This window comes from Fukomys damarensis, unplaced genomic scaffold, assembly GCF_012274545.1.
Source record: "Fukomys damarensis isolate Sample0158 unplaced genomic scaffold, DMR_v1.0_HiC HiC_scaffold_17, whole genome shotgun sequence".
NCBI classification, from domain to species: Eukaryota; Metazoa; Chordata; class Mammalia; order Rodentia; family Bathyergidae; genus Fukomys; species Fukomys damarensis.
The window spans coordinates 34,486,496-34,510,250 of NW_022900929.1; the positions used below are offsets into that span (position 1 = coordinate 34,486,496).

At 47.5% G+C, this 23,755-nt stretch overlaps 1 protein-coding gene across 3 annotated transcripts in view; it reads right to left on the reverse strand.

The window, feature by feature from the left end:
- Mapkbp1 (mitogen-activated protein kinase binding protein 1) overlaps positions 1–23,755 on the reverse strand; it is a 49,666-nt gene that overhangs the window by 9,712 nt on the left and 16,199 nt on the right. For all 3 annotated transcript variants that reach the window (XM_010624753.3, XM_010624752.3, XM_010624751.3), the window contains exons 2-11: positions 14,751–14,842; positions 6,231–6,293; positions 5,995–6,052; positions 5,136–5,306; positions 4,486–4,623; positions 4,092–4,274; positions 3,339–3,499; positions 2,256–2,445; positions 1,037–1,183; positions 645–820 (exon numbers count right to left, since the gene is read on the reverse strand). In XM_010624753.3, coding sequence (XP_010623055.1) covers positions 645–820; positions 1,037–1,183; positions 2,256–2,445; positions 3,339–3,499; positions 4,092–4,274; positions 4,486–4,623; positions 5,136–5,306; positions 5,995–6,052; positions 6,231–6,293; positions 14,751–14,842 — 1,379 coding nt within the window. The remainder of the gene's footprint in view (positions 1–644; positions 821–1,036; positions 1,184–2,255; positions 2,446–3,338; positions 3,500–4,091; positions 4,275–4,485; positions 4,624–5,135; positions 5,307–5,994; positions 6,053–6,230; positions 6,294–14,750; positions 14,843–23,755) is intronic.

Here is a 23,755-nt window from a genome sequence, read left to right on the forward strand (position 1 = left end):
TTTTTTTTTTTTTTTTTTTTTTTTTTTTTTTTTTTTTTGGTACCAGGGATCAGAACTCAGCACCTTGCACTTGCGAGGCTGGCGGCAGAACCACTGTGCCAAATCCCCGGTCCCCTCTAGTTGTTTCTTAACCTTCACAACCTTAACACTTTTTGAAAAGTCCTGGTCAATTACTCTGTCATATGCACCTCAGTTTGAGCCTGTCTGGTGTTATCATGACTGAAGTGAATTGATGTCTTTTTTTTTTTTTTTAAGAAATGGTCTTGCCAGGCAACACAAGTTGGGCTTGAATTTGCAGTCCTCTTGTCACAGCCTGAGTGCTAGATTTACAGATGTGCTCCACCATCCCCAGTTTTAGTTTATGCCTTTTTTGGTTAAAAAAAAAAAAAGTTACAGAAACAGTGTTAGGTCCTTAGTATACCATATTATAGACTGCATGGTGTTGATGTATGCACTCTAGCTAAGATCACTTGATTAAGATGGTTTCTGCTGGGTTTCTCCATTGCAGTTACTCTCAAGTAATAAATACCTTTTTCTTTAACCTGTTTTGAGACAGCCCCTCTTAAAGCTTTATCCTTAAGACTCTAGTTATTCCATTCTATATAGTGAGAAGCAGTGAGTGCCCACTTTAGGCCTAACTTTACCTAAGTGTGCCCATCCGGTCTCCTGATGCTAGATGCTGCCCATTGGGGCTGATACACAGAGAGCGGATGCCCACACGAGGATCCAGCAGGGACCCATCAGCTTTGTCTCCTCCCAGCAGCTCAGTGTCCAGAAGGGCCTGAGTGTTCCCATCCACGTAGATAATCTTAATGAGATCCTGGTGGAACAGGTCAGAGAGGTGGGTAAGGCAAACTCAGGGGACTACAGCTGTGAAGGGAGAGGAATGCTAGGCAAGCTAAGCGCTGGCTCACAGAGCATGGGTAAGGAAGAGCTAGAAGAGCATGGTCTGGAGAGGGAGCCCTTGAGAAGGAAGCATGAAAGCTATAGGTGTGGGTACAAAGCAGAAAGTGGGGCGCGAGGACCTCAGGCTCACATTGCTGAGGATGTTCCGGTGCAGGGTGGAGCCATGTATCCCAGAGCTCTCTGTGTTCCATAGGCGGATGGTGTTGTCTGAGGAACAGGTTATGAAAGAACTGGGAGGCAGGCAGGCCTGGTTATTGTCCTTCACCTCAGGGTAGACCTGCAGGGACAGAAAGAAGAGTAAGATCCCCATTTAGACAGCAGTCCCTTGCCTGCCAAAGAGATGGTAACAAAATTAAGACAGAACACTGGCTCAGACTTAGCTGTGCACCCCACATACAGTAAGCAAGACATAACCATTACATGTCTATAATTACAAAGGGAAAGATGATTAGCTGTGTAACTGCTGTGCACCAGGCATACATCTATGTAACCCACCTACAGCATCTCACTTCATTTCTACAACAATTAGACGAAATCTTTTACAGTTGAAGAAACCAAAGGCTTGGCCAAAGCTTAGCAACTTGTCCAAGATCACTGCACTGAGGATGAGACAAAACTAAGGATGGACAGGGGCATATTAGCAGAAGCCTGAGAAGCATAAGCACTAAAATTCATGCTCAAGCCCCATGATGCATAAAAGGGGTATGATGGTTAATATCTAGATGCCCCCCAAGAGCCTCAACAGTGCATAGGTGGGGCTTTAGGGAGTGACTGGATCATGAGTGTGAGATACTGGGTTAGTCCACAAATTGGTTCAGCATAGTTTTGGGTGTGGCTGAATGGATTTACTCAAGAGAGAAGACCCACCCTGGGCATGAGTCACAGCAACCAATAGGCTTGTATCCGAGATGGAATAAAAGGGAAAGAAGCAGAAAGGTACTGCTTCCTGCCTGCTTTGCCTAAGGCTCTTTCTTCTTTGCCAGGCTGCCCTGCCTTGGAGCCAGCTGACTAAGTAAGGGAACCTCTATAAACCATGATCCAGAATAAACCTCTCCTCCTTTAACTTGTGGGTGTTGGGCATTTTGTCCCAGCAATAAGAAAGTAACTAAGGGCTGGGGATTTGGCTCATTGGTGCCTGCCTCACAAGGGCAAGGGCCCAAATTTGACCCCTAGTACCAAAAAAAATAAATAAATAAATAAAAGAAAGTAACTAAGACCCATGATGAAGGTGTGAGAAGAGGAGGAGGATGGTGACAGGAAAATATGGTTTACACTTGGGCTCTCCACTTTCTATCCTCACAGGGCATCCCAGCAAACCAGGTCAGTTTCCAGCAGCTCAACCCACCTACCTCCACACTCCAGACGCAGGAGGAATGATAGAGAGCTGAATACACCTTGCCCACTTTCTTGGGGTCCCTCACATCCCAAACATAGATGCTGTGGTCATTGTACACACAGGACAGCCACTGATTAGTGGGATCAAAGGTCAAGGCAATGGTGTCTGGATACCTGGCATTGGTCCCTCCAGAGAAGAGGCAACTGCAGGGGAGATGACAAGGACAACTGGTGAGATCAAGGGGAAGGAAGACAAGCCATTCACAAAGGAAGGGGCATGGCATGGGGCATCCTCTCCAGACTTGCAGGTGTAGAAGTACTGGACTTACCTGACAAGAGAAAGCAGCCCCTAAGAGCCATCAGATGGGAGCTGACCCCACAGTGGCTGTTGGGCCATGGTCCTCTTCTAACAAACACAAACAAGTTCCCAGAACAGCAACACCAAACAAGGTATTTCTGTGCCCATGATGGTTTGAAACAAAAATGAGGCTGTTCTGTAATCATGTCTGTACACGGATTGAAAACCAGATCACCACATAAACCCCAAAATGACCAAACATCACCCTTTCCCATCTAACATGATCAGTGGCCACTTCTTTACCACATATATATTCTTCTAACTGTTCAATAAAGATCATTTAGATGTTCAGGTGTGGAACTGTCCCCATCTTTTGGTTTGTTTTGTTTTTTTCAGGGTGGGTCTTTACTATATAGCACAGGATAGCCTCAAATTCAGTGATCCTCCTGCCTCAGCCTCCTGAGTGCTGGGATTACAGGTGTGCACCATCATGCCCATCTTTGTTCCCATTTCTTGACAGCATACAACCAGAATAAAACATCAACCCCTGGAACTATTCCTAAATTAATCTAACAAAAGCCCAAATCCTGGAAATTCCTTATGACACCCACTTACTGAGACACTCCCCACACTCTGTGGTGTGTGGTCTGCTCAGTCCCAATAACTTCCAATAACCCAAACTTATCTGTCTATAAAGGTGTGCCTAGTACTTTTCAGGCATCGCCTGTTTCCTGAAGCACTACACAGAAGCTGGATTCAGAGTGAAGCTCTGAACAGAGGCAGGACCCATGTAGCTCACCTGGCCTCGGTAATGCTGGCGATGTCCATCCCTAGGGCGTGAGGTCTGGGAAGGGTGCTGAGGAAGTGGAGGTTAGAGGGATTGAAGAGGCGCACGGTGCCGTCAGCACAGCCACAGAAGATGTAGTCCTGGCTCACAGAGATGCAGTGCGCCACTGTGGTCTGTACGCAGAGTGCTCAGGTCAGAAGGACCACCAGCCCACTCAGTCTCCCCACCTGCTCTGACCCTCAGCAAGTCCCCTGCCCAGAGGAGAGACCAGCCCCGGCAGGCCAAGGGGACAGCAGCCTGGCTCTGTCCTGCCCCTCAGCTGCTTGACACTGAGATGCCCTCCCCTCCAGAAGCAGGTGGCCAAAGGGCTCAAGCCCTGTACAGCCAGGGGATGGAAACCAGGGGCCCAGAGGTTTTAGCAAAGAGGGTAGAGGAGGAAAAGCCAAACAAAGAGAAAACAGCAGCTTGAGGAAGAGGCAGGGCTAGGCAGCACTTACTCTGAAGCTGTCTGTATTCTGAGCAGAAGAGGAAAGAAGCAGGGAAGGGGGAGGGAGGGAGAGAAAGAGAGGGAGAGAGGAGGGGGAGGGGGGAGAGAGAGGGAGAGAGGAGGGAGAGAGAGAGCAAGAGGGCGCAGTTACACAGATCACCAGGAGCTACACTGGAGTCCTCTCCTGTACACGAGACCCAGCCCCTGGTCTGCAGCCCCCTGCCAGTCCTCCATCTGACACACAGGTGATCCCCTTCCCCCAAGGCACAGGTGCTTACTCTCAGCTCCACCCATTTGTCCAAAAGCCTGCGGTCACTGAACTCGCACAGCAGCCCAGAGGACGTGATGCAGAAGGTGCTGTCAGCCTTCTTCCCTCGGCCACAGGCCACATCGGTGAACAGGTTGTTCCGCAGCTCCCCCAGCAGCCCTGAGCGGCCCAGCAGGGGCACGGTGGCATTCACCTGTGGGGACACGGCACCGCCATCCATCCAGCCCTGAGCTTCCCCTGAGAACACAGCCCTAGGCAGAAGGGGATGCCGCAAGCCCCTGTATTCCGAGACCCCTCCTTGGCCCAAGTAACAACTGGCTCATCCAAAACTTCTGTGTGACACTGAGCAGGCAGAAGGCCAAGAGGAGCAGTCCTCTAGGCTGGGCCGGGCTTCAGAGCCTTACCTTTGAGGTCTTGCTGTCATTGAGGTACCAGAATTTGATGTGCCGGTTTCCTGCAGTGACAAAGTAGCTGCAATCTTCAGAAAAAGACACTGCTGTCACCCGACTGGACACCTTGTTGGAGGCCACCACAATGTTTTTCTGCAGAGAAAGTCAAAGGAAGAATCTAGGCTCTGCCTCTTGAGGCTAAACCAGGTAGGTGGCACACCCCTGTAATCCCAGTACTTGGGAAGGTGAGGCAGGAGGATCATTGAGAGTTTGAGGCCAGACTGGGCTACATAGTGAAACCCTGTCTCAAAAAAGAATAAAAGGAGAAAAGAGGCTCAGAGAATGGAAGAGGTTAGAAAGAACTTCTACTTGAGAAAAAAATGTTTCTTTCCAGGATTTGCTGGTTAGAAGAAGAGAGGTAGAGGAGAATCCCTCTCTCAAGGAACTGAAAAATGCATTTCCTCTAGAGGTACTTGTAGGCATAAAGCCAGCTCTTTCTAACAACACGCTTGCACATAGTTGTTCTTTTATGCTTCCAGTGGTTTTCTAGAATGAGCCTGAAATCAGTGGGGTGGAGTGAAACAGCTCAGGCTAGTGGCTTCCTGTTCCCTGGCTGGTACGTGGAGCCCCACATGGCTGCCAGGCCACCCAGTCCATCCACTCACCTTCCAGGCCCACACATTGACGATCATATCGTGCTGGTAGCCCACGGAGACAATGTACTTGGCACTGGGGGAGAAGGCCACACAAGCCACACCGTACTTGTGCTCTTGTAGCTCTGCCACCTGGCTATGCTCAGCCACGTCCCACACCCGCACAGCAGGCATGTGACCACTCTGAAGGGAGGAGAGGGGGTGTGAGGAACACAGAGGGGTGTGCAGCCTCAGTCAGCCTTTCAGAATGGGGCCTGGCCTCCTCTGCTACTAGATACCACCCACTAAGGACCTCGGCTCAAAGTCAAGAGCAGGGTGCTGCAGAGGACCAAGGGACAAAGGGGCATGACAGGTCTCTTCGGGAACCAATGAGCACCAGGGAGGGAGTGGCTCTGGATCCTACTCAGCACCTCTCAGTGAGGGTCTGCATCTGCACAGGGATGAGCCTACTTATTCGGATGAGCAGCCAGGCGTCAGAACCACCACCACTCCTGGGCTTCCTGCCCCAACCCCAGCTCAGACTGAGGGCAGAGTGCTCCCCTGTGCCCAGTAGGGGCAGAAGAGAATAAGGACTATGTTAGAGCAGTGGTTTTCAAGGTGTGCAAACTAACAGCCTTTGTCAGCACTACCAGGCAATGTTAGAAGAGCAAGTTGGGGGATCCCAGACCAAAAGAATCAGAAAATTGGGCAGGCCCAGCAATGTGCACTTTGACAGGTGATTCTGATACACACTGATACTTAAGAGCCACTGTTTAAAGGACAGCAAAAAGTCAGGACTTGACAGCACTGCTAACTGGACACAAGACTGAGGCTTTGGCCAAGAGCAGGCCACCCACACTGCGCAGTGCTACTGCCCCTCCACCTCACTCACCTCTCCCGTGACCAAGTACTTGCCATCTGGGGAGAAGGCCACGGCAGTGATGGTCTTCCTGAAAGAGATCAGGTATGCTCAGAAGAGTGTTAGTGGCCCCCACAGCCCCTCCAAGGCCATACCCCAAGAGTATGTGTGGTACTTCCCTATCTGGCCCTGGGCCCAACCAAGCCCCAGCCCCCAGAGTTCCAGAGCTCCAAGCAGAAGAGGTGATCCCTGAAGTCAGGCCCACCTACCTGGAACTATTGAGGATGTGGTGCTGTTTGTGTTTCCGGGGATTAAACAGCACGACCACACACCTGAGGAGACAGCAAGATGTCAGGCTCAGTACCGAACCAAAACTTCTCCAGGAGCCCCACACTACCTGCAACCTCTGGTCACCCAGAAGCTATGGCAAAAGGGGCTCAACTCCTCGCTCCTGGCAGTCTGTTCCTGTTCCTTCCCCACCCAGCAGGGTCATCTCTGCAGCTCCAGGGACTAAAGGAGCTCCCTAAGCACTGGCCCCATGGGTGGCCATGCCCATGAGGGGCAGCAGGGACATAGCCTTCCCACTGCCCTTGCCTCCCCCAGAAAGGGGGAACAAGGGGGAACAATAAACCTGATTTGGGCAAACCAAGACTCAAGTGTACAGCCAGTTCTCAGGCTTGGAACCACACACATGCCAATCACTTGTGCACTAAAGAGGGGTGAGGCCTTGCACCCAGACACATTTGTGTACTTGGCAGGTACTGAGCCCATACTCTGCACACGATAGGAAGGGTGTGGGCAGCTGTGCTGGAGCCAGAATGGTAGGGAAGCCCAGGAAGACGGGAGGTGACAAGGGGTGCAGAGACAGCTTGAGAGGGCCTGGAAAAGCTTTCAGTGCCACAGAACTCCCAGGCTGAGCCTAGAGAACCCCTGGCCCCAAGGAGCCTGAGAAGGCTCTCCTGACTCCTAGGAGACAAGCAGGGGAGGGTGGGGGCAACTTCTCAGCCTGGTGGCAAGGCTGTTGGATGAGGTCTGGTCCAGACTGTCCAGGGCAGCTCCAGAGAGGGGAGCCAGGAACCAGGCAACAGGGGCAAGAAGCTAGAAGCCAGCAACCAAGCAGTGCTCTTGTTAGGTCCCACAGCTGTGAGCAGGCCCTGCCCTGCTGTCCCTGTGCCTCACCTCTTCATTAGTCTGGGAACTAGCTGACGAGAGCAAGCCTAGAGTCGCTATGCCAGGGAAGTGGGGGAGGAGGGAGGAACAGGCAGTTACTTCTCCCAGCCCTCATTTCTGCAGTGGGCACCACACTGCAACTCTCGTATCCAAACCCCACTGCTGGCTGGAAAGTTGAAGCAGAGGAGGCATGAGCTGCTAGTGAGTGCTTAGAATCTTAGGTTCAATAAACCACTTCTATGTGCAAATCCCCAGGTAGTCTTCTCTAGGGACACTGGGCCCTCTGATGTGACCAGACATGCGCAGAGCTTGCACAATGACCAATAGCCTGGGATGCCTGAGTCCCATCATCTCTCTAACTTCCTTTGTCAACCTCTCCTCACTGTTTCCTTTCAGCACATTCCACCCTTTTCTCTTCCCCTGCTCTTTTCCTTCTTCTTTTGTCCTTTTCTTTTTTTATGCCAACTCCTGCCTCTTCTTCTAGAACACCACAGTCAGGAGGATTTAAAGATATGGAAAAAGTAAGATGGTTTTAGGAACTCTGGGTCCTATCACTCCTGAAAAGTACAGATGCATGAAAAGTATAGCAGCTACCATTCAAACTCCACAGATTGAATATTCAGATGCTAAAACTTTATTCAGTGTGAAAACTACCACCTTCCAGGACTACCACTATCATGAATTCCAAGCCCAGCAATTTTCAGTGGCCAACTGGTGGTTTCTGAACCTTCTTACAACTATGCTGACCTGTTGAGGGGCCTCTACTGGCTCATCTCTAGCAAAGGCTTCTCTGGTCTGTCTGGATACAGTTACCTAGCTTTCTGATGCCTTATGGCTGAGCTTCGGCAAAGGGCTCCAGCGGAATTACTCTAACTGAACTGACTCCATTGATACACAGTCTCTCCAACCATAGTCTGAGTCTAGAAGAACTAAGTGTGAAGGGCTCTATTGTTAAGCCTGTGCTTTTATCCCAAGCTTTGTGGTTTTTAAAGGGCAGTGCATTTGACTGCTTAAAGCACTTTCCAGATCATTACATAAACTCAAAGTTTTCTAGGGAAACAAAATCCTGTTTCTTCTGAGTTTGAATCCTGGCAGAAGTAGCAGTGTGTGTGTGTGTGTGTGTGTGTGTGTGTGTGTGTGTGTGTACACATGCATACAAAGCAAAGATGACTGGCTAGAGGCAGATGAGAAAACTCTCCCTTCTCTATGATCTCCCAGCACCAGTAGAGCCTGGGAAATTCTCAGGCATGGCCCAAGAGAGTTAAGCAAGGCAGGGAAACATAAAGAGGGAGGCCCTTAATCTGAATTTTACTTCTGATTATTCAGATCAGGAAACCAAACAATACAGCAAAAGAGAAAGATCAATCCATGGGGGACAATAAGGCAGATGCTGGGCCAGGGATTTAGCTCAGTGGCACCATGCCCACCTCACAAGTGCAAAGACCTGAGTTCGATCCCCAGTAACAAAAATAAGTAAACAAACAAACAAGGCAAATGCTGTAACGAGGGTGGTGCATCCCAGGCTCCTTGTGTGCTCAGCTTGCTTTGGTCCTCCCAAGAGGGCAGGAGGGTCTCTTCTCAGCCCCTTTGAAGAGCCACCTCAGTCTTCTTGGTGAACTTAGAGCAAGTTCAGTGTGGGGGCGGGGCGGGGCTCTCTCCCTCTACATCCCTACTGCAGAGGGACCCCTTGCAGCAGTGCAGACTGAAATCCTCACCCTGACAAGGGCTGGGCTGGCCCAACATGCTGGCTCCTGAACTCAGAACCTGAAGGTGCAGAGAAATTGCTCACAAGGGGAGGGGAAGGCCTCAGGGTTCCTCCAGGCCTCAGTCCTCGACATCTGCCTTTCCTGCACAGGTTCAGGCCTGAGCCACTGTGCAGAGCAAGGACACACACAGGACTCACCTCTTACTATTCTCCAAGAGCCAAGGAAACCTGGGAGGAGCACTGAGTGGAGCGGCACACATAGGGAGCAGGCAGAGAAGGCTCAACCACTGCCTCAAAGTTCTCCTTTCAGGTCAGGTAAAACCGGAAGGTGACTCACAGAGGCATATTGCTCACCGTCATCCTCTATAGACCTAACCCCATGGGTCAACACCACTGCTCATACCAACCTGTAATAGTCTCCGTAACTTACTGTGTGGGGGTGTCTACCTTCACATACTACATTGCCAGCTCTGTGAAGACTGTTTCTGTACGTGTTGTTTACTGTTAGAAGGCAGGCACTCTTAAGTGCTTGTGATGACTGAATAACACTTGAAGTCATGATCTGCAGGGTATCTATCCTCTGAATGCTGAGAACCTTGGGGAGGAACCTATGGCAGGTTCATTGTTCTTCCAGACTTACACCTGAGTGCTGGCTCACTGATGCCCAAGGGCAGTGTGGTGGAGAACGAACAAGAACACTGTGGTCTGACAGACCATCTGCTAACGCATATGTGCTCAGGTATGTTCCTCCACTTCTCTGAAACGCAATTTCCTCAACTGTACAACAGAAGAAACTTCTACCTCACAGAACTATGAAACCTGAAGATAATTCAAGTCATCAGCATGTACCCTTGGCCATTTTCTCCAGGGGAACCCTGATGCACAGTGATAAGGGAAGGGCCACCCCAAGGACAGCAGTTGCAACTAGAAGCCCAACTGGCATCTCATGTGGGTCATTAGTCAGCTTCATCCAGAAGTGGAGTTACAAACTATTCCTCCAGATTCATTTTCAAAGAGGAATTTGTTGCGGGGGATACTGGGGATTAAACCCAGGGCCTTCACACTGAGCTACATCCCAAGCCCTTTAATTTTTTATTTTGAGAGCTAAGTTGCTAAGTTTCCCAGGCTAGGCTTGAACTTGAAATTGTCCTGCCTCAACCCCCGAAGAGTGCTAGATTACAGGTGTGTGACACCAAGCCCAAATCAAAGGGGAAATCTTACAGCTTTTATTATTCCCAGAGATAATGATGCTGGTGTGTTCCTTGTGGCACCCCTGGTTGCAGTCCTCTTTAGATACATGGACTTCAAATAAGTAACCCTCTTGGCCAGGCCATGAGGCCCACTGACACCCATTTCCCAGACACCGTGAGGCCCTCCTCAAAGACACAGGATTTAGGAACTCTGGATTCCACGGACCATGGTGCAGAGCTATCAGTGCCTTTCTCTGCCCACAGGACCCTAAATGTATTCCCTTCTCAGACAAGAGGGGAAACTTTGTGAGCTGCATAAGCAAGGTCCAATGGCAATACCGGCACCCCCCCTTCTCCCTCATCCAGTCTAGCCGCCTAGGTGCTGTGTATGCCTCACACAAGCGAAGTAGCTCCTCCTTTCCTTAGGTGCTTACACCCCCTGCACCTGAGCACTATGCTGTCAACTTGCACATGGTGCTTCCTCCTTGTCATTTGGGTGGCTTGTCTGTTACCCTCACTACACCCTGACACCCAGTCTTCAAGCAGCCCCTCTTGGTTCCCAGTTATTCACTTTCTTTCCTTTGTGTCTCCCTGGCTTATTTTCTAGAACATTTCCCACTGTGTGATGTTACCTTGCTCATTTGTTTCACTTGTGCTGTGTGCTAACACTTCCTGACCTACATAAGCAGTGACCCTCTCTGCCTTGCTCACTGCTAATATCCCTCATGTTTGGCCCAGAGCAGGTTTTCAGCAAACACCTGCAGAACAAACAAATGAACGCATTGGTGAGCAAACCATGAGGGGAAGGACTATGAGGCCCTGGTTTCAGTGTGAGAAAGGCAGCGAGGGCACTGAGGTTCCATGCGCTGGTGTGATCCCATCAGGCCCCTAGGCCTGGGAGTCCTCCTGCTGACCCTGGTCTCTGGACTGCCTCTCTACACTCTGCCAGCACTCATGCAGGCTGCCTCAGAGTTAGGAACAGGAGGCTTTGCACTCCTCCAGCTGGGGTGTCACTTACACAGTTCAGAGACTCTGTGGCTTCATGCCCTGCCCATTGCTTTGCCTGTGGCCATCTCAGCGCAGATTCCAACAAAACTGCCTCTCAGGGGAAAGTTTCCCTTTTTTCCTCCCTGCCAAAAGCAACCACATGGCTGCCTCCAGGCTGCTGCACAGACCCAGGCATACTTCCTGCATTCTTCCTGCTCCAGTGGTCAAGCCGCACTCAGCCCCCTTACTCTGGCAGTGGGGCCACAAGGAACTCTTGGGCCTGACTGGCTGGAAAATGGCAATTGGGGCTATGAAAAACGGCCCACTATTATCAAGCATATTCAGCTTATCTAAGTCCCCCAAAGAACATGCTCAGGTAGGAGAGCTTAAAGTATGATAGACAGGGACTGGGGATTTGGCTCAGTGGTTCCTCCACCTGCCTCACAAGCACATGGTCCCAAATTCAATCCCCGGTACCAAAAAAAAAAAAAAAAAAAAGTGACAGGTGGGGAAAATGACAGCAAAGGGGAGAGCTCTGAGAAAAAGAACAGGAAGCCCTAAAACTGCAGGATCTCTGTCCTGGGACTCCTCCGCCCTCAGCCTGAAGTTCCTCTGCTCACCCTCTGTCCTGTGCTGTTTCATTTCCTTTCAGAATACTTTGTTTTGGTCTGATATTTGCCTTTAGGCCTCTGGGAGACTTTTCTGAGTTTTGTTTCTCTCCTTGTTTCTAGGATACCTTAGCTGGCTCCTAGACCACAATGGGAACAAGAGTGGGGGCTGGGGGTGGCAGCAGAATTACTAGATAGGAAGAGGACGACAAGGAAGGCAGAGAGCCTGTTGGGCTCACTCAGAGTGTGGTGGTCCCCAGGCAGCAGATTAAAGAGCTCTGGCACAGGACAGAACTAAAACATCCAGAAAGAAGCCATTTTCAAAGAAAGAAACTGAAGTTATAAGACACCCAAAGGTAAGGGAACAAACAGATCAGGCTGCTGCCCAGGGCTAGCCATGCCAAGCACACTCAGGAAACCTACTAGAGGTTCTGGTGGAGGCGCTACATGCACTGCCTGGAAGGATACAGACTCTTAGGCACTCACACTGGGCTGGGACCTGCGCATAAACACAAGCACACACCCACGGAGGTGCCAAGTCTAGGGCCCAGATGTGTGGAGGAGCGGAAGGGGGCTGAGTCTCTTCCAGCAAGGGCACAGGGCTCAGCATGCAGGGAGCAACACCCGGGGCCTTTCCTGCCTATCTTCTTTCTAGCCTCTGCCCCAGCCCCTTGGCAACAAGAAGAAACCTAGCTTTCCTGGGCTGAGACTGGAATGAGTGGAATTCCCTGGAGACAGGCTGCACAGGCCTATCCAGCAACTTCTCCAAAGCACTTCTGGAGGAGAGGATGCCAGCACAGCCTTGCAGCAGAGCCCCCCACCAGCACCAAACATCAGAGGGCTTAAAGAAAGACCCTTGGGGGCAGAAATCTCCTGGGCAAAGACTCAACTGCCCATAAATTACACTCTACTTGTTTACATGGCAAGTACACAGCTTAGAGGAAAAGCAGCTTTGAGAAATAACCAGTCCAGTCTTCCCCCATCCCATGCCATTTTAGGAGTCAGAGCTTCTTGGACACCAGTGAAGTGATGATAAGCAAACTGTTCACCTCCTTGAAGCTCAATTTCCTCATCTAGAATATGAAAGTGCTAATGGTACTAACTGCACAATGCTGCTCTAAGTATTAAACAATTTATGCAACATGCTTAAGAACTACCTGGGCCTGGTTTGGTAGTGCACACTCGTAATCCCAGCACTCAGGAGGCTGAGGCAGGAAGATCACCACAAGTTCAAGGCCAGCCTGGGCTGCCTAAGTGAATTCAAGGCCACCCTGAATTGCAAAGCAAGATCTTGTCTCAACCCCACCACCACCACCAAAAAAATGACTTGGCATAGAATAAGTACTTGATAAAGGTAGCTTTTTTGATGAGATGATAAAACTAAGAAAATGTAACTGGAATGGAAACTATAAACATTGCTAGGGAAATAATACTGGGGAAAAGGGCATTCCCAAATGGTGGGGTAAAAAAGGCAAAGCAGTGGCCCCGTCACTGTCATGTTCCTGTACCCATCAGCAAGGGCCAGAGGCTGACAGAAAGGGCCTAAGCTCCCAAGGAGACACTTCTGCAAAAGCCTGTAAAACTATGGTTGGGGATTTCTCACATGTAGGAGCAGAGAAATGAAACGGCAGCAAGGGAAAGAAACTGGCCACAGTCCCCACTTCTCTTCCATGTCCCTGGCACCTCTCAAAGTCATCAGGGCAGCTGAGTAATCCAATTAGCTAAAAAGTGGAAACTAGCCAAATCCACTGGAGAATAGATAAAATATCCATATAATGAATTGTTATTCAGATGCAAAAAGGAAGAGTACTGACACATGCTATAACATGATGGAACCTTGAGAACATTATGCTAAATGAAAAAGTCAGCTGCAAAAAGCCAACTATCATGATTCCATTTACACAATATATCCAGAATAGGCAAATCTACAGAGACAGAAAGTAGATTAATGGGATGTTTCCAGGGATGTTCTTCTATACCCTGAGGCCTCCGGCCATTGTCCTGATCCGTGATCATCTGGATTCTGGAATAGGCAGAGCCCCACATGACTGACACACCACAGACAGAGTTGATCTCTTCCTGGGAACAAAATCACATTCAGCCACACTGTGACAACTGGCCTGAGATAATGATCTGCAGGACCCCAGCTCAGCAGTGAATCCTTGAAATCTGGTCTCCTGCTCCTACAAGTGGCCCAGTCTGAGTCCTATATCAGTACACCCCCTTCAGCTAACTAAGCTGGAGTCCTTTCCTACCTTCCCTCTAAATTTCCAATTAGAATTTTTTTTCTGTTAAAAAAAATACATTAGTGATTGCCTAAGGTTGGAGGTTTTGGGGAAGAGAGGTAGGACAATGATTGCTAATGAGTACAGAGTTTCTTTTTCTTTTATTCTTTCTCCTTCTTTTTCTTTTCTTTTTCTTTTTTTAACTTATTTTTGTAGTGCTAGGGTTTGAACCCAGGGCCTTGTGCATGCTAGGAAAGTGCTCTACCACTGAGGTACACCCTCAACCCTATTTTTGACACATCCTGTTGCCTAGGCTGACCTTGAACCTCTGGGCTTAAACAATCCTTCTTCAGCCTCCCAAGCAGTTTTGGGGGCTAAATGTACATGCCACTGAACTATATAGTGTTTTAAGGGTCAATAAAACTGTTCTGAAATTGACTGTGGTGATAGCTGCACAACTCTGGGAATACTGATTTGGATTTTTATTTATCATGGGCCTGGGGATCAAAGCCACGGCACTGAACATTGTTGGCAAGTACTCTCGCCCTGAACTATATCCCAAACCCTAACTTGCATATTTCAAATGTATCATATCACATATCAATAAAACTTTTTTTTAATGACTAGAAGGTAGTTACTGAGCCTGGCACTGAGAACTGTGTAACATAAAGTATGTATCTGTATACGTAGATGGGTAGGTGAAGGTAGGTGGCCAAAAAGCAGGACAGGATGCAACAAGGACAACATTCAACAAATAGCCTTTCCCCAGCCTGGCATCTCTTAATGGAGAAGGCCCCAAAACATTAACCTGGAAATATCTCCCAGAAGATACCAGAAAACCCCTGCCTACCCCAACTGGTCTAGCACAGCTGTAAAGAAGATCTCTTCCAAGTCACATACTTACCCAGCAGGATAGGCAACTAAACCTGATCGGGGGTCACAGGCAAGTCCTCTGCCTCCAGAAACAGTGATTCCCAGCACCTTCTCCAAGGTTACCTGTCAGAACAAGGCAGAGAAGTGACATGTTATAGACAGAGTAGACTGGGAGGAGGTGCTGCAGGCAGCTAGGATTGTCTTGCAATGCTGCTTTTCTTCAGGAGAACAGGACCCTTTGCCAGCTCTGTTCTGCCCATGGGTTAATTCATCACATGGAAAAGTGCCACTGTGTATCACCTGCATTCAGTGGGGCTCAGTCTGCTGGCACCATAGCAAAGAAAACCAACTGGTTAAAACACAGCTGTGGAGAAGAGAGCAAGCTCTCCTTCAACCCAGGAAGTCCCAGTTTACAGCCAGGGTCTTGCCCCCCGAGGTCTATGAGACTTAGCGAAAGTTAATGATCCTCGTGCCTTGGCAGGCATGAAGGATAGGCCACTGGGATCTACCAAGAGCCAAAAAGAAAGCTAGGTGTCAATTAGGTGACTCATGATATCTCTGAGCTTTGCATTCCATCATGTTCTTCTCTCATCAGAGGACTCCACCTCCCAAAGGGCTGCCAGTTTATATAGACTTTGTGCCTAGGAGGCAGAAACATAGCTTAATGCTGTGTTCTGAAAAGCGCAGATTATCACAGCACACTAATTATTAAGCCACAACTCCCACAGAGAAGAGAGAAACACTCTTGATGGCTTGTCCTAACTTAGGCCTCCTTTCACTCTAAAGTGTAAAGTGCTCCAGGATCCTGAGAGGACATGGCCACATGACACAGGAACATCTATCACTCATCATCGGTACTATTGCCCCACATTGTGACCCACACTGGGCTAACTTCAAATCAATTCATGGTCTTTCTGCTAGATAATGCCACGTAAGATCCAGATTGCACTGGGACCTCCACTTGTCCCCCACTTCATACTGTTATACAATGTCCTGCTGGCCACTCTGGTACTCATCCAGTACAGTCAGCACTTCCTGCACTAGCCCTCTTCAAGGATTTTGGATTCCTTGGACTCAAAGAGAGAGCTTCTGAATGCAGAAGGCCATGTTCACTACTCTGCTATAAAACTGACCCCACAGTGTCTTGGAGGCCCTTGGAGGGTAACATGAGCAAGAACAACTTAAAGGGTGAGTAGATTAAGAATCTCTTAATTCAAGCCAGTTTCTACAGAGGGGAAGCCCACAATCATTTAGGATAATTTTAGCATCTCTACTCTCTTACTGCCCCAATGGAAGAATTAAAGTACTCTTACAGAGCCTGTTTAAATTCCGATCTCCAAGGATCACTGTAGCTTGAAGTAGGTTGGAGATAAGTATCCTGTGATGGCCAAAGATTAAAACGAGACTCCCAGAACAGTACAGTTAAAAGTTATTTCCTAGAGATAGCCCCAGGAGTCTTTTGAACTTCTTGGAGGATGTGGTCCAGGAATTCTAATACATGTCTATTCATTTGTGGAGGCAGTTTACTTACAGGGAATTGGCCCACAGTCTGGAAAGCACCAAATTTAACAAGTACCCTTGGACCTAGCTGTTGCACTAAAGAAAATGGGGAATAGGGGTGAAGGGAGGGTAGGGACAAGGGGTAAAAATGAGAACCAAGACCTGTCATGTAAAGGTACAAGATCCCAGTAATGAATGTAACTGTACTGTATACCTAGAATGTACCAATAAACTCAATAAAAAGAAAAAAAAAAAGAAAATGGGGAATAAACACATTTTGGCCTATCTTAGCCTATTAATTCATTCCCCACCCCCCAGTACTAGGGATCAAACCCAAGGCTGCACATATGCTAAACAAGTGCTTCTCCAATAAACAATATTCTCAGCCTTTTCTTGTTTTTATTTATTTATTTTATTTGTTTATTTTTTTGGTATCCGGGATTAAACTCGTGACCTTGGGCTTGTGAGGCAGGCATGATGCCACCGAGCTAAATCCCTGGCTTTTGTTTTTATTGTGAGATAGATTCTTGCTAAATTTTCCTGGCTGGCCTCAAACCTGTGATGTCCTTCCCAAGCCTCCCAAGCCTCCGAAGCAGCTGGGATTATGTACCTTGCGACCAGCTCTTAGACATTCTTGATGACTTGTCCTAACTTAGGCCTCCTTTCACTCTTTTCTCAGCTTTATGTTCCCCTGGCCCCCAGTAACCTGGACGGACTTGAGAGCACAAGATCATCCTGGGAAGTCTGGAGATACTCATCTTGGCACTGGGACTTTAATTACCTCAGAGGGAAGGGCGCTCTTGAATTCCAGCTACCTACTACTGAGGACAGAAAGGAACTTGAAGCCAGCCTGACCCACATGGGTGGGTGGCAGAGGTCACAAAATCAAGTGCAGTGAGCTAACAGGCTGTATAACTACTATTCTCTTCAGATTAATCTGATTCAACGCAAAGCCCTTGAATTCAAATTTGCATCAACCCCTTCCCCCGCATGCTTCAGCGCTGGTCCAAAATAATCAGACCAAGGGGCCGGGGATTTGGCTCAGTGGTTCCGCTGCCTGCCTTGCAAGCACAATGATCCAAGTTCAATCCCAGGTACCAAAAAAAAAAAAAGAATCAGACCAAGCCTGCTGATTCTCAGCTGCCCTTCCTTCTTATAGCAATTTGGCAGCTGTTTTAGGGGTAGATACTCCAGTTCTATAGAGAATTGATTCCAAAACCAGCTTGTACTCTTCAGCAGCAATCTAAAGTAGGAAGACGATATGGGTTACTCAGACCATGAAGACCGGGGTTTATCAAAATTTTAGACTATAAACTATGGTAAGAAATACACTTTACATCATGATCTAGTGTATTCATACATGTAAGTGTGTATGAGTAATACTGAGAGTTTCACAAAACAATATTGTATGTGATGTAGTCTAGAATACGCCATTTTATAAAAAGTAATTAAAAAAAAGTAATTCTGGTCATGGCCTTTATTGACTTCATGACATGCAAACTAGCCAAAAGACCTACTCTGGGAAACGCCTTCTTTTTGTGCCAGACTCTCTGCTAGACTTGGGTGATAGAGTCTGGTTGCAGACACCTTTTTTGTTCTTTGGTCACTTTCTTCCTAGAATTCTGCACAGTGGAACACACTTTCAGAAGGGAAATCCCACAGACGAGATCCTGTCTGGGTTTATTTTCAAAGGATTGATAGTTGGGGCATTTTCTGCCTTTCTAAATAAGCTACCCAAGGAGGAAAAAAATCATTTTCCTCTGGCTCTGGGGAGGGGGAAGAGCAGGGGAAAACATTCTGGGTATCAGCTGGTTTTTATTTTATGTTCTTAAGTCAAACCAGCTTCCTGTTTGCATGGAGTTTGGGGGCAGAGCTCGACTTTCAAAGGACATAAGAGTCCAGCGTTCCTGTGAGACCGCTAGTGTTTACGCTGATTTTTCAAGACTCCAACACAATGGACTTTAAAAACTGACTCCCTCTCTTTGCAAGAAGGTAGTAAAGCTTCTACCTGCCCCAGGAAATGGAGACGAACCTGGGCACCCTCTTCAAATACCACAGGCTGAATGGACCTGGGTTCCAGCAGAGGGGTACAGGTGTCCGCTGAGGCTTAGGGACAGGCCGTGCAGCAGTCTTTCGACACCGTACCAGCCAAAGCACATGGTGGCCTTGAAATCACCAGGGTGGGAGACCTCACACCATGAAAGCAGCCTTCCTCCCTACTCAAAGACCGGGTACACCACCAAGTCCAGGCACAACCATCTCTCACTCAGCCTGTAACTGCACCACAAGTGTTCTCCCTGGTAGGGCCTTGTCCTCTACAGTCCTTTCCAACGTGGCAGGTCACAGTGATTCTCTTCAAATATGAGATCATTTCAGTTCACTGCTCAAAACCCTCTAATGGCTTCACATCTCCCTTAAGTTCAAATGCACACATTGATCACAATTTACAAGGTCCTGTCTAGACACCTCTGTGACCTCATTTTCTTACTCTCCACCTCACTCACTCCACCCTGCCACCCTAGCAGCCTCCAGGACTTTAAGCAGACGGCAGTCCTTTGCATATGCTGCTCTTTGGACTAACAACAGCTCCTCCCTCAACTCCTCACATAGCTTCCTTCAGGTCTTTGCTCAAAGGCCTTCTCCTTGGAAAGGGCTCTCCAGATTGACTTTACTGCAATCCTTCTAATCTGATTTGCCCAGTTTTATTTTATTTGTTTTGTTTCATTTTGTTTTGAGTCAGGGTCTTGCTATGTAGCCCAGGCTGGCCTCAAACTTGCAACAATCCTTCTGCCTCACCTCCCACATGTGACATTAGAGGTATGTACCACCACGCACAGCTGTACCCATCTTTGTCTTTATTCACAGTACACAGAGGCAGTAATAACACTGTTCTATCTTGGTCAGGTACTTGGTACTTACTATCTGTCCTTCTTGTTGAATGGGAGCACCATGAGGACAGGACCAATGTGTACCTCACTGATGGACCCCCAGCACTTGGGACAGCCTGGTGTACAAGGGGCTCTTGATACACACTGGTGAATAAATGAATGCCTAGCAGAGGTTTCAGGAACAGCAAAAGACCAGAAACGTACAGTGAAGCCCAGGACAACAGAGTATTTCATAAAGCATGCTCTCTATAAAGTATCTCAAACTAGTGATGGCAGAATGGCCACATTCAGTGAGAACAAGCAAAAGGGACCTAATAGTACAGGTAATGTTTTGTTTCTTAAGCTTATGGTAGGTTCACAATTATTCACTCCATTATTCCATATGTCTTAAATATTTCATAATAAATGTTAAAAAAGAGAGGAAAGATACAGTCAAGGTGCGGTATAGGGCTGCTGAGGACATCAGGAGCAACACCCTTCTATAATTCATGTCCCTAGATTTTCTATCTTTAAGTGTTTTGTTGACACTAACTGGACCCAGCAATGTGGGGAAAGAGTCTGAAGAATTGAAGAATATATGTCATTTTGTTTACTGTTACATTATTTATATAAGGCTCTGAGCTCTGACTGAGGACTGAGTATGGGAGGGTTAGAACCCAGGGCCTGGCACATGCAAGGCATGTGCTCTACCATTAAGGATAGCCTTAGCCCTTCATATATATATTTTTTAAACTTCTGAGACAGGGTCTCACTATGTTGCCTAGGCTAGTCTTGAACTTGTGATCCTATTGCCTCTGCCTCCTGAGTAGCTGGGACTGCAGGTGTACCAATGAATACAGCTGACATGTCACTTTTAAGAAACACTATGTATAGCAAAGCAGAGATGAGATGGGTACCTCAGCCAGGGGCCTTGAGAAACAATGTAGAACAGAGTTCCTGTGCTGACTCACACTGGACATGTAGCACAAGCAAAAAAAAAACTACCAGCCAGGCCAGGGAGATTTGGGAATGATTTGTTACCAAGCACAAGCTAGCCCAGAAATATTTTTAACTTACTCCAGATCTTCGCTTACAAGGCAAGCAATGGAACCACTGAGCTAAATCCCTGGTCCTCTTTTTTCTTTTTTGAGACAGGGTCTCACTATGTAGTTCAGGCTGGCCTTGTGAAGTAACCCAGGCTGGCCTAGAACTCACAGCAATCCTCCTTTCTCTGCCTCCCAAGCACTGGGACTACAGGTGTGCACCACCACACCCCGCTCTTTTTAACTTTTTGGGCTCAGGACCTTCTTACAATCTTAGAAATCATAAAAAAGCTTTTATTTATGCATACTGTATCTATCAATATTTACTACATTTGAATTAACAATGGAATTTTTTTCAGTACTAAGGACTGAATCTAGGGGATGTGCACTGAGCTCTATCCCCAGTCCTTTTAATTTTTTATTTTGAGACAAGATCTCACTTAAGTCATTAAGTTGTCCAGGCTGGGCTCAAATTTGCAATCCTCCTGCTTCAACCTCCCAGATGCTGGGATTATAGGCATGTACCACATGCCTGGTTTACAGTGGAAATATTTTAAAGTATTTATTAGTTCATTTAAAAGTAACAGGGCTGGGGATGTAGCTCAGTGACACTGAGTTCATTCCTGGTGTGGGGAAAAAAAGAAAGAAAGACAAAAGTAACAGCTAGGCATGGCGACACATGCCTGTAAGCCCAGCACTTGGGAGGCTGAGGATTGCTTCATTTAAGACCAGCCTGGGCTACACAGTGAGTTCAAGGCCAGCCTGAATTATATAGCAAGCCCATCTCAAGAAACCAAAACAAACAAAAAACAAAAACCACTTCTCAGCCTTTTGGCTAAGATCCAGTGAAGAAACCAAAAAAGAAAAGAAAAATAAACCCATTACTCATTAACATTTTTATTAAGATAAATATCTTCAAAAAAACAATATAGAAAAAAGAGTGGCAGCACTGTTTGACATTTTTGCCAATCTTTTTAATGTTTGGCTTAAGAGAAAACAGCTGGGTTTTCATACCTGCATCTAGTTATTATTCTATTTGAAGTATATGAAGAAAGTCTTGGATATAGTTGGTAAAGGGGGGATGTCACAGCATCCTAAAATGGTTTTGGGGTCCCAGAGGTTCTTGGAACACACTCTGAGATAACCTAGCCCCTCCTGAACACTACAGCATCTTTCCACATAATGAAGCAAGCTTCTCACTAATGTCAGAGATTTGGCTCTGGCCCAAAACATCACTGAGGAAACTGAGGGAGGGAGGCCCTGTGAGAAAACAGCTTCCTCTAACTAAGATGTAGCCCAAAATTCTGAGAGAAACTTCACCTCAAACTCTCAAGACCTGAATGTCAACAACACAAAGGCCAAGAGACACTGCCCAGGTATCTGCTTACAGCCAGTGATGTGGGACGAGACTGCCTCAGGCAGCCAACACTGACACCCCCACAGCTCTGGGGACATTATTTCATGCACAAGGAAAGCTCAGAAGAGGGAACCCACTCTGTGCTCTGCCAGGACCCCCACATTCACAGTGCAGTCTGGGAGCTGGGAGGACACAGCATGGTGACCCCACCTTGCTATGGCAGCCAGCGTGCTGAGATGGAGGAAAGTCTACACCAACCCAAAATGGGTATCATCTTGCCCCTGGGGGGAGGCTGTCGGAGGACAGGATTACTATGGGTTCCCCACCAGGGAGGGCTACTTGACCATCACTCCCAGATGAAATAGGCAGCAGCACTGTACCCTCCGGAGAGAAAGGAAGCAGGAAGAATTTCCCACACCAATGAGATAAAGGGATAATTTCACAACAGCTTAGTCTCAAGAGAGAAGTTAAATAAAGCCACTAGTTTAAGTGCTCTTCTGGCTCTCATTAAAGCAGATGGAACAAACAGGTGACTACTAGGTGATAGGACAACTCATTCATGCGAGACAGAACAGTGCTTTCCAGCTTTCAGATTGTAAGCTATAAGACAGCAAATGGAAATTTGGACTCCAGTTTATAATGAATAAATAGAATAGAACAAAAAGGAGACAGCACAGCATGCAGTGAAGGTAAATGTGGATGATGAAACTTTCTCAGAGAGTGTGGGTATACAGGGCCATAATGTAAATGTACTTCTCAACATGGGCAGTTCTCAACAAGTTTGTGGATGCTATGTGAGACCCTCTCCACCCTCAAAATCCATTAGGAAAGACAAGTCATTTACTACACAGCAACCCAACATGTTAGAGATCACAAGAAAGAGATAAAGTGCTCAGAGACAAGAAAGAGAGACAATTTCTCAACAGGATCAGAGAAAGGAAACAAGAGTGCTTTTTGTAAGGCCGTTGGGCCCCACAGTATAACAGCATTTTTTTCTTTCTTTCTCTATTTTTTGTTTTTGCACTGAGCTATATCTCTGGCTCTTTCTAAACAAATTTTTTTTTTTTTAATTTTAAGCTAAGGTCTTGATAAATTGCTAGGTTTCCCAGACTGGGCTTGAACTTGCAATCCTCTTACCTCAGCCTCCCAGAGGGCAGGCACCACCACACCTGGTAGAAATATAGATAGAAGGAATCTTCAGCAGAGGAAGTTGTGAGAAAATGTTCAGAGGCAGAAATAACCAAGAGGTGAGCAATGGTAAGAGCAAAGATTGTGTAGGAGAATACTAAGTCAGGAGAGAAAATACAAGCAGATCAGGCAGGGTCCTGAAGGCCAGGGTCAGTGGGGTATTCTGTGGACTCAGGAAAGCCATGGAACGATTCCTGGAAGATGCCTGTGAGATACACACAGGCAGGGAGACCAGTTAGGTGGCTCTTACAGTAGTTTAAGGAAGAGATAATAAAAATACAAGCCAGCATGACAGTGGGAATGGAAGAGGCATGATACATTCACACATCACAAAGCAAGCAGAACAGTAGGACCCTCACTGTGCAAGAAGAAGAGGGCTCAGAGGAGAACCTTAGAGATCATGAACAAGGCAGGGCCACAATCAGAAAGAAGACCCTGGTTTGATCGCAGGAAATGGGAACACATACTTCAGACAGGCTGAATCTAAGGCACTATGCGCATATTTAGGGAGAATCACAGAACACTCAGTTCAGCAACTTAAACATAAAATTAATGCTTGGAGAGAGGTCAGGACTAGAAATAGATATTTGGGGATTATTCACACAGAGGTGAAAACCACCACTGAAAGTTCAAGGAGACAGGAGACCAGAGGGGAGAGAGAAGAGAGACTGGACAGAACTTTGGGAAAACCTATTTTTAGAGTATGGGGAAGTTGAGATGCCAGACAGAGAGGGAGGAGGAACCCCAGGGACCAGGAAGAGGACAGCTCCTGAAGGGAGGAGCAGTCAGCTGAGTGCAGAAAGAGGGAAGCGAATGTGCTGCTGCCTGCCTGTGATCCCAGCACTCTGGGAAACTGAGGTAGGAGGATGGCAAATTTTAGCCTAAAGTGGGGTAACATAGCAAGACCTTGTCTCAAAATAAAAAATAAAGGGAGTGTGTGTGTGGCTCAGCACAAAAGCCCTGGGTTCAATCCCAGGTAGGTTAAAAAAAAGAAGCAAGGACTCTCCAGAGCCCAGAGCCATCTGTCACACAGATGGTACAGTATAGGGTTCCACATAGTCCCAGCGCCTACCCCACAGCG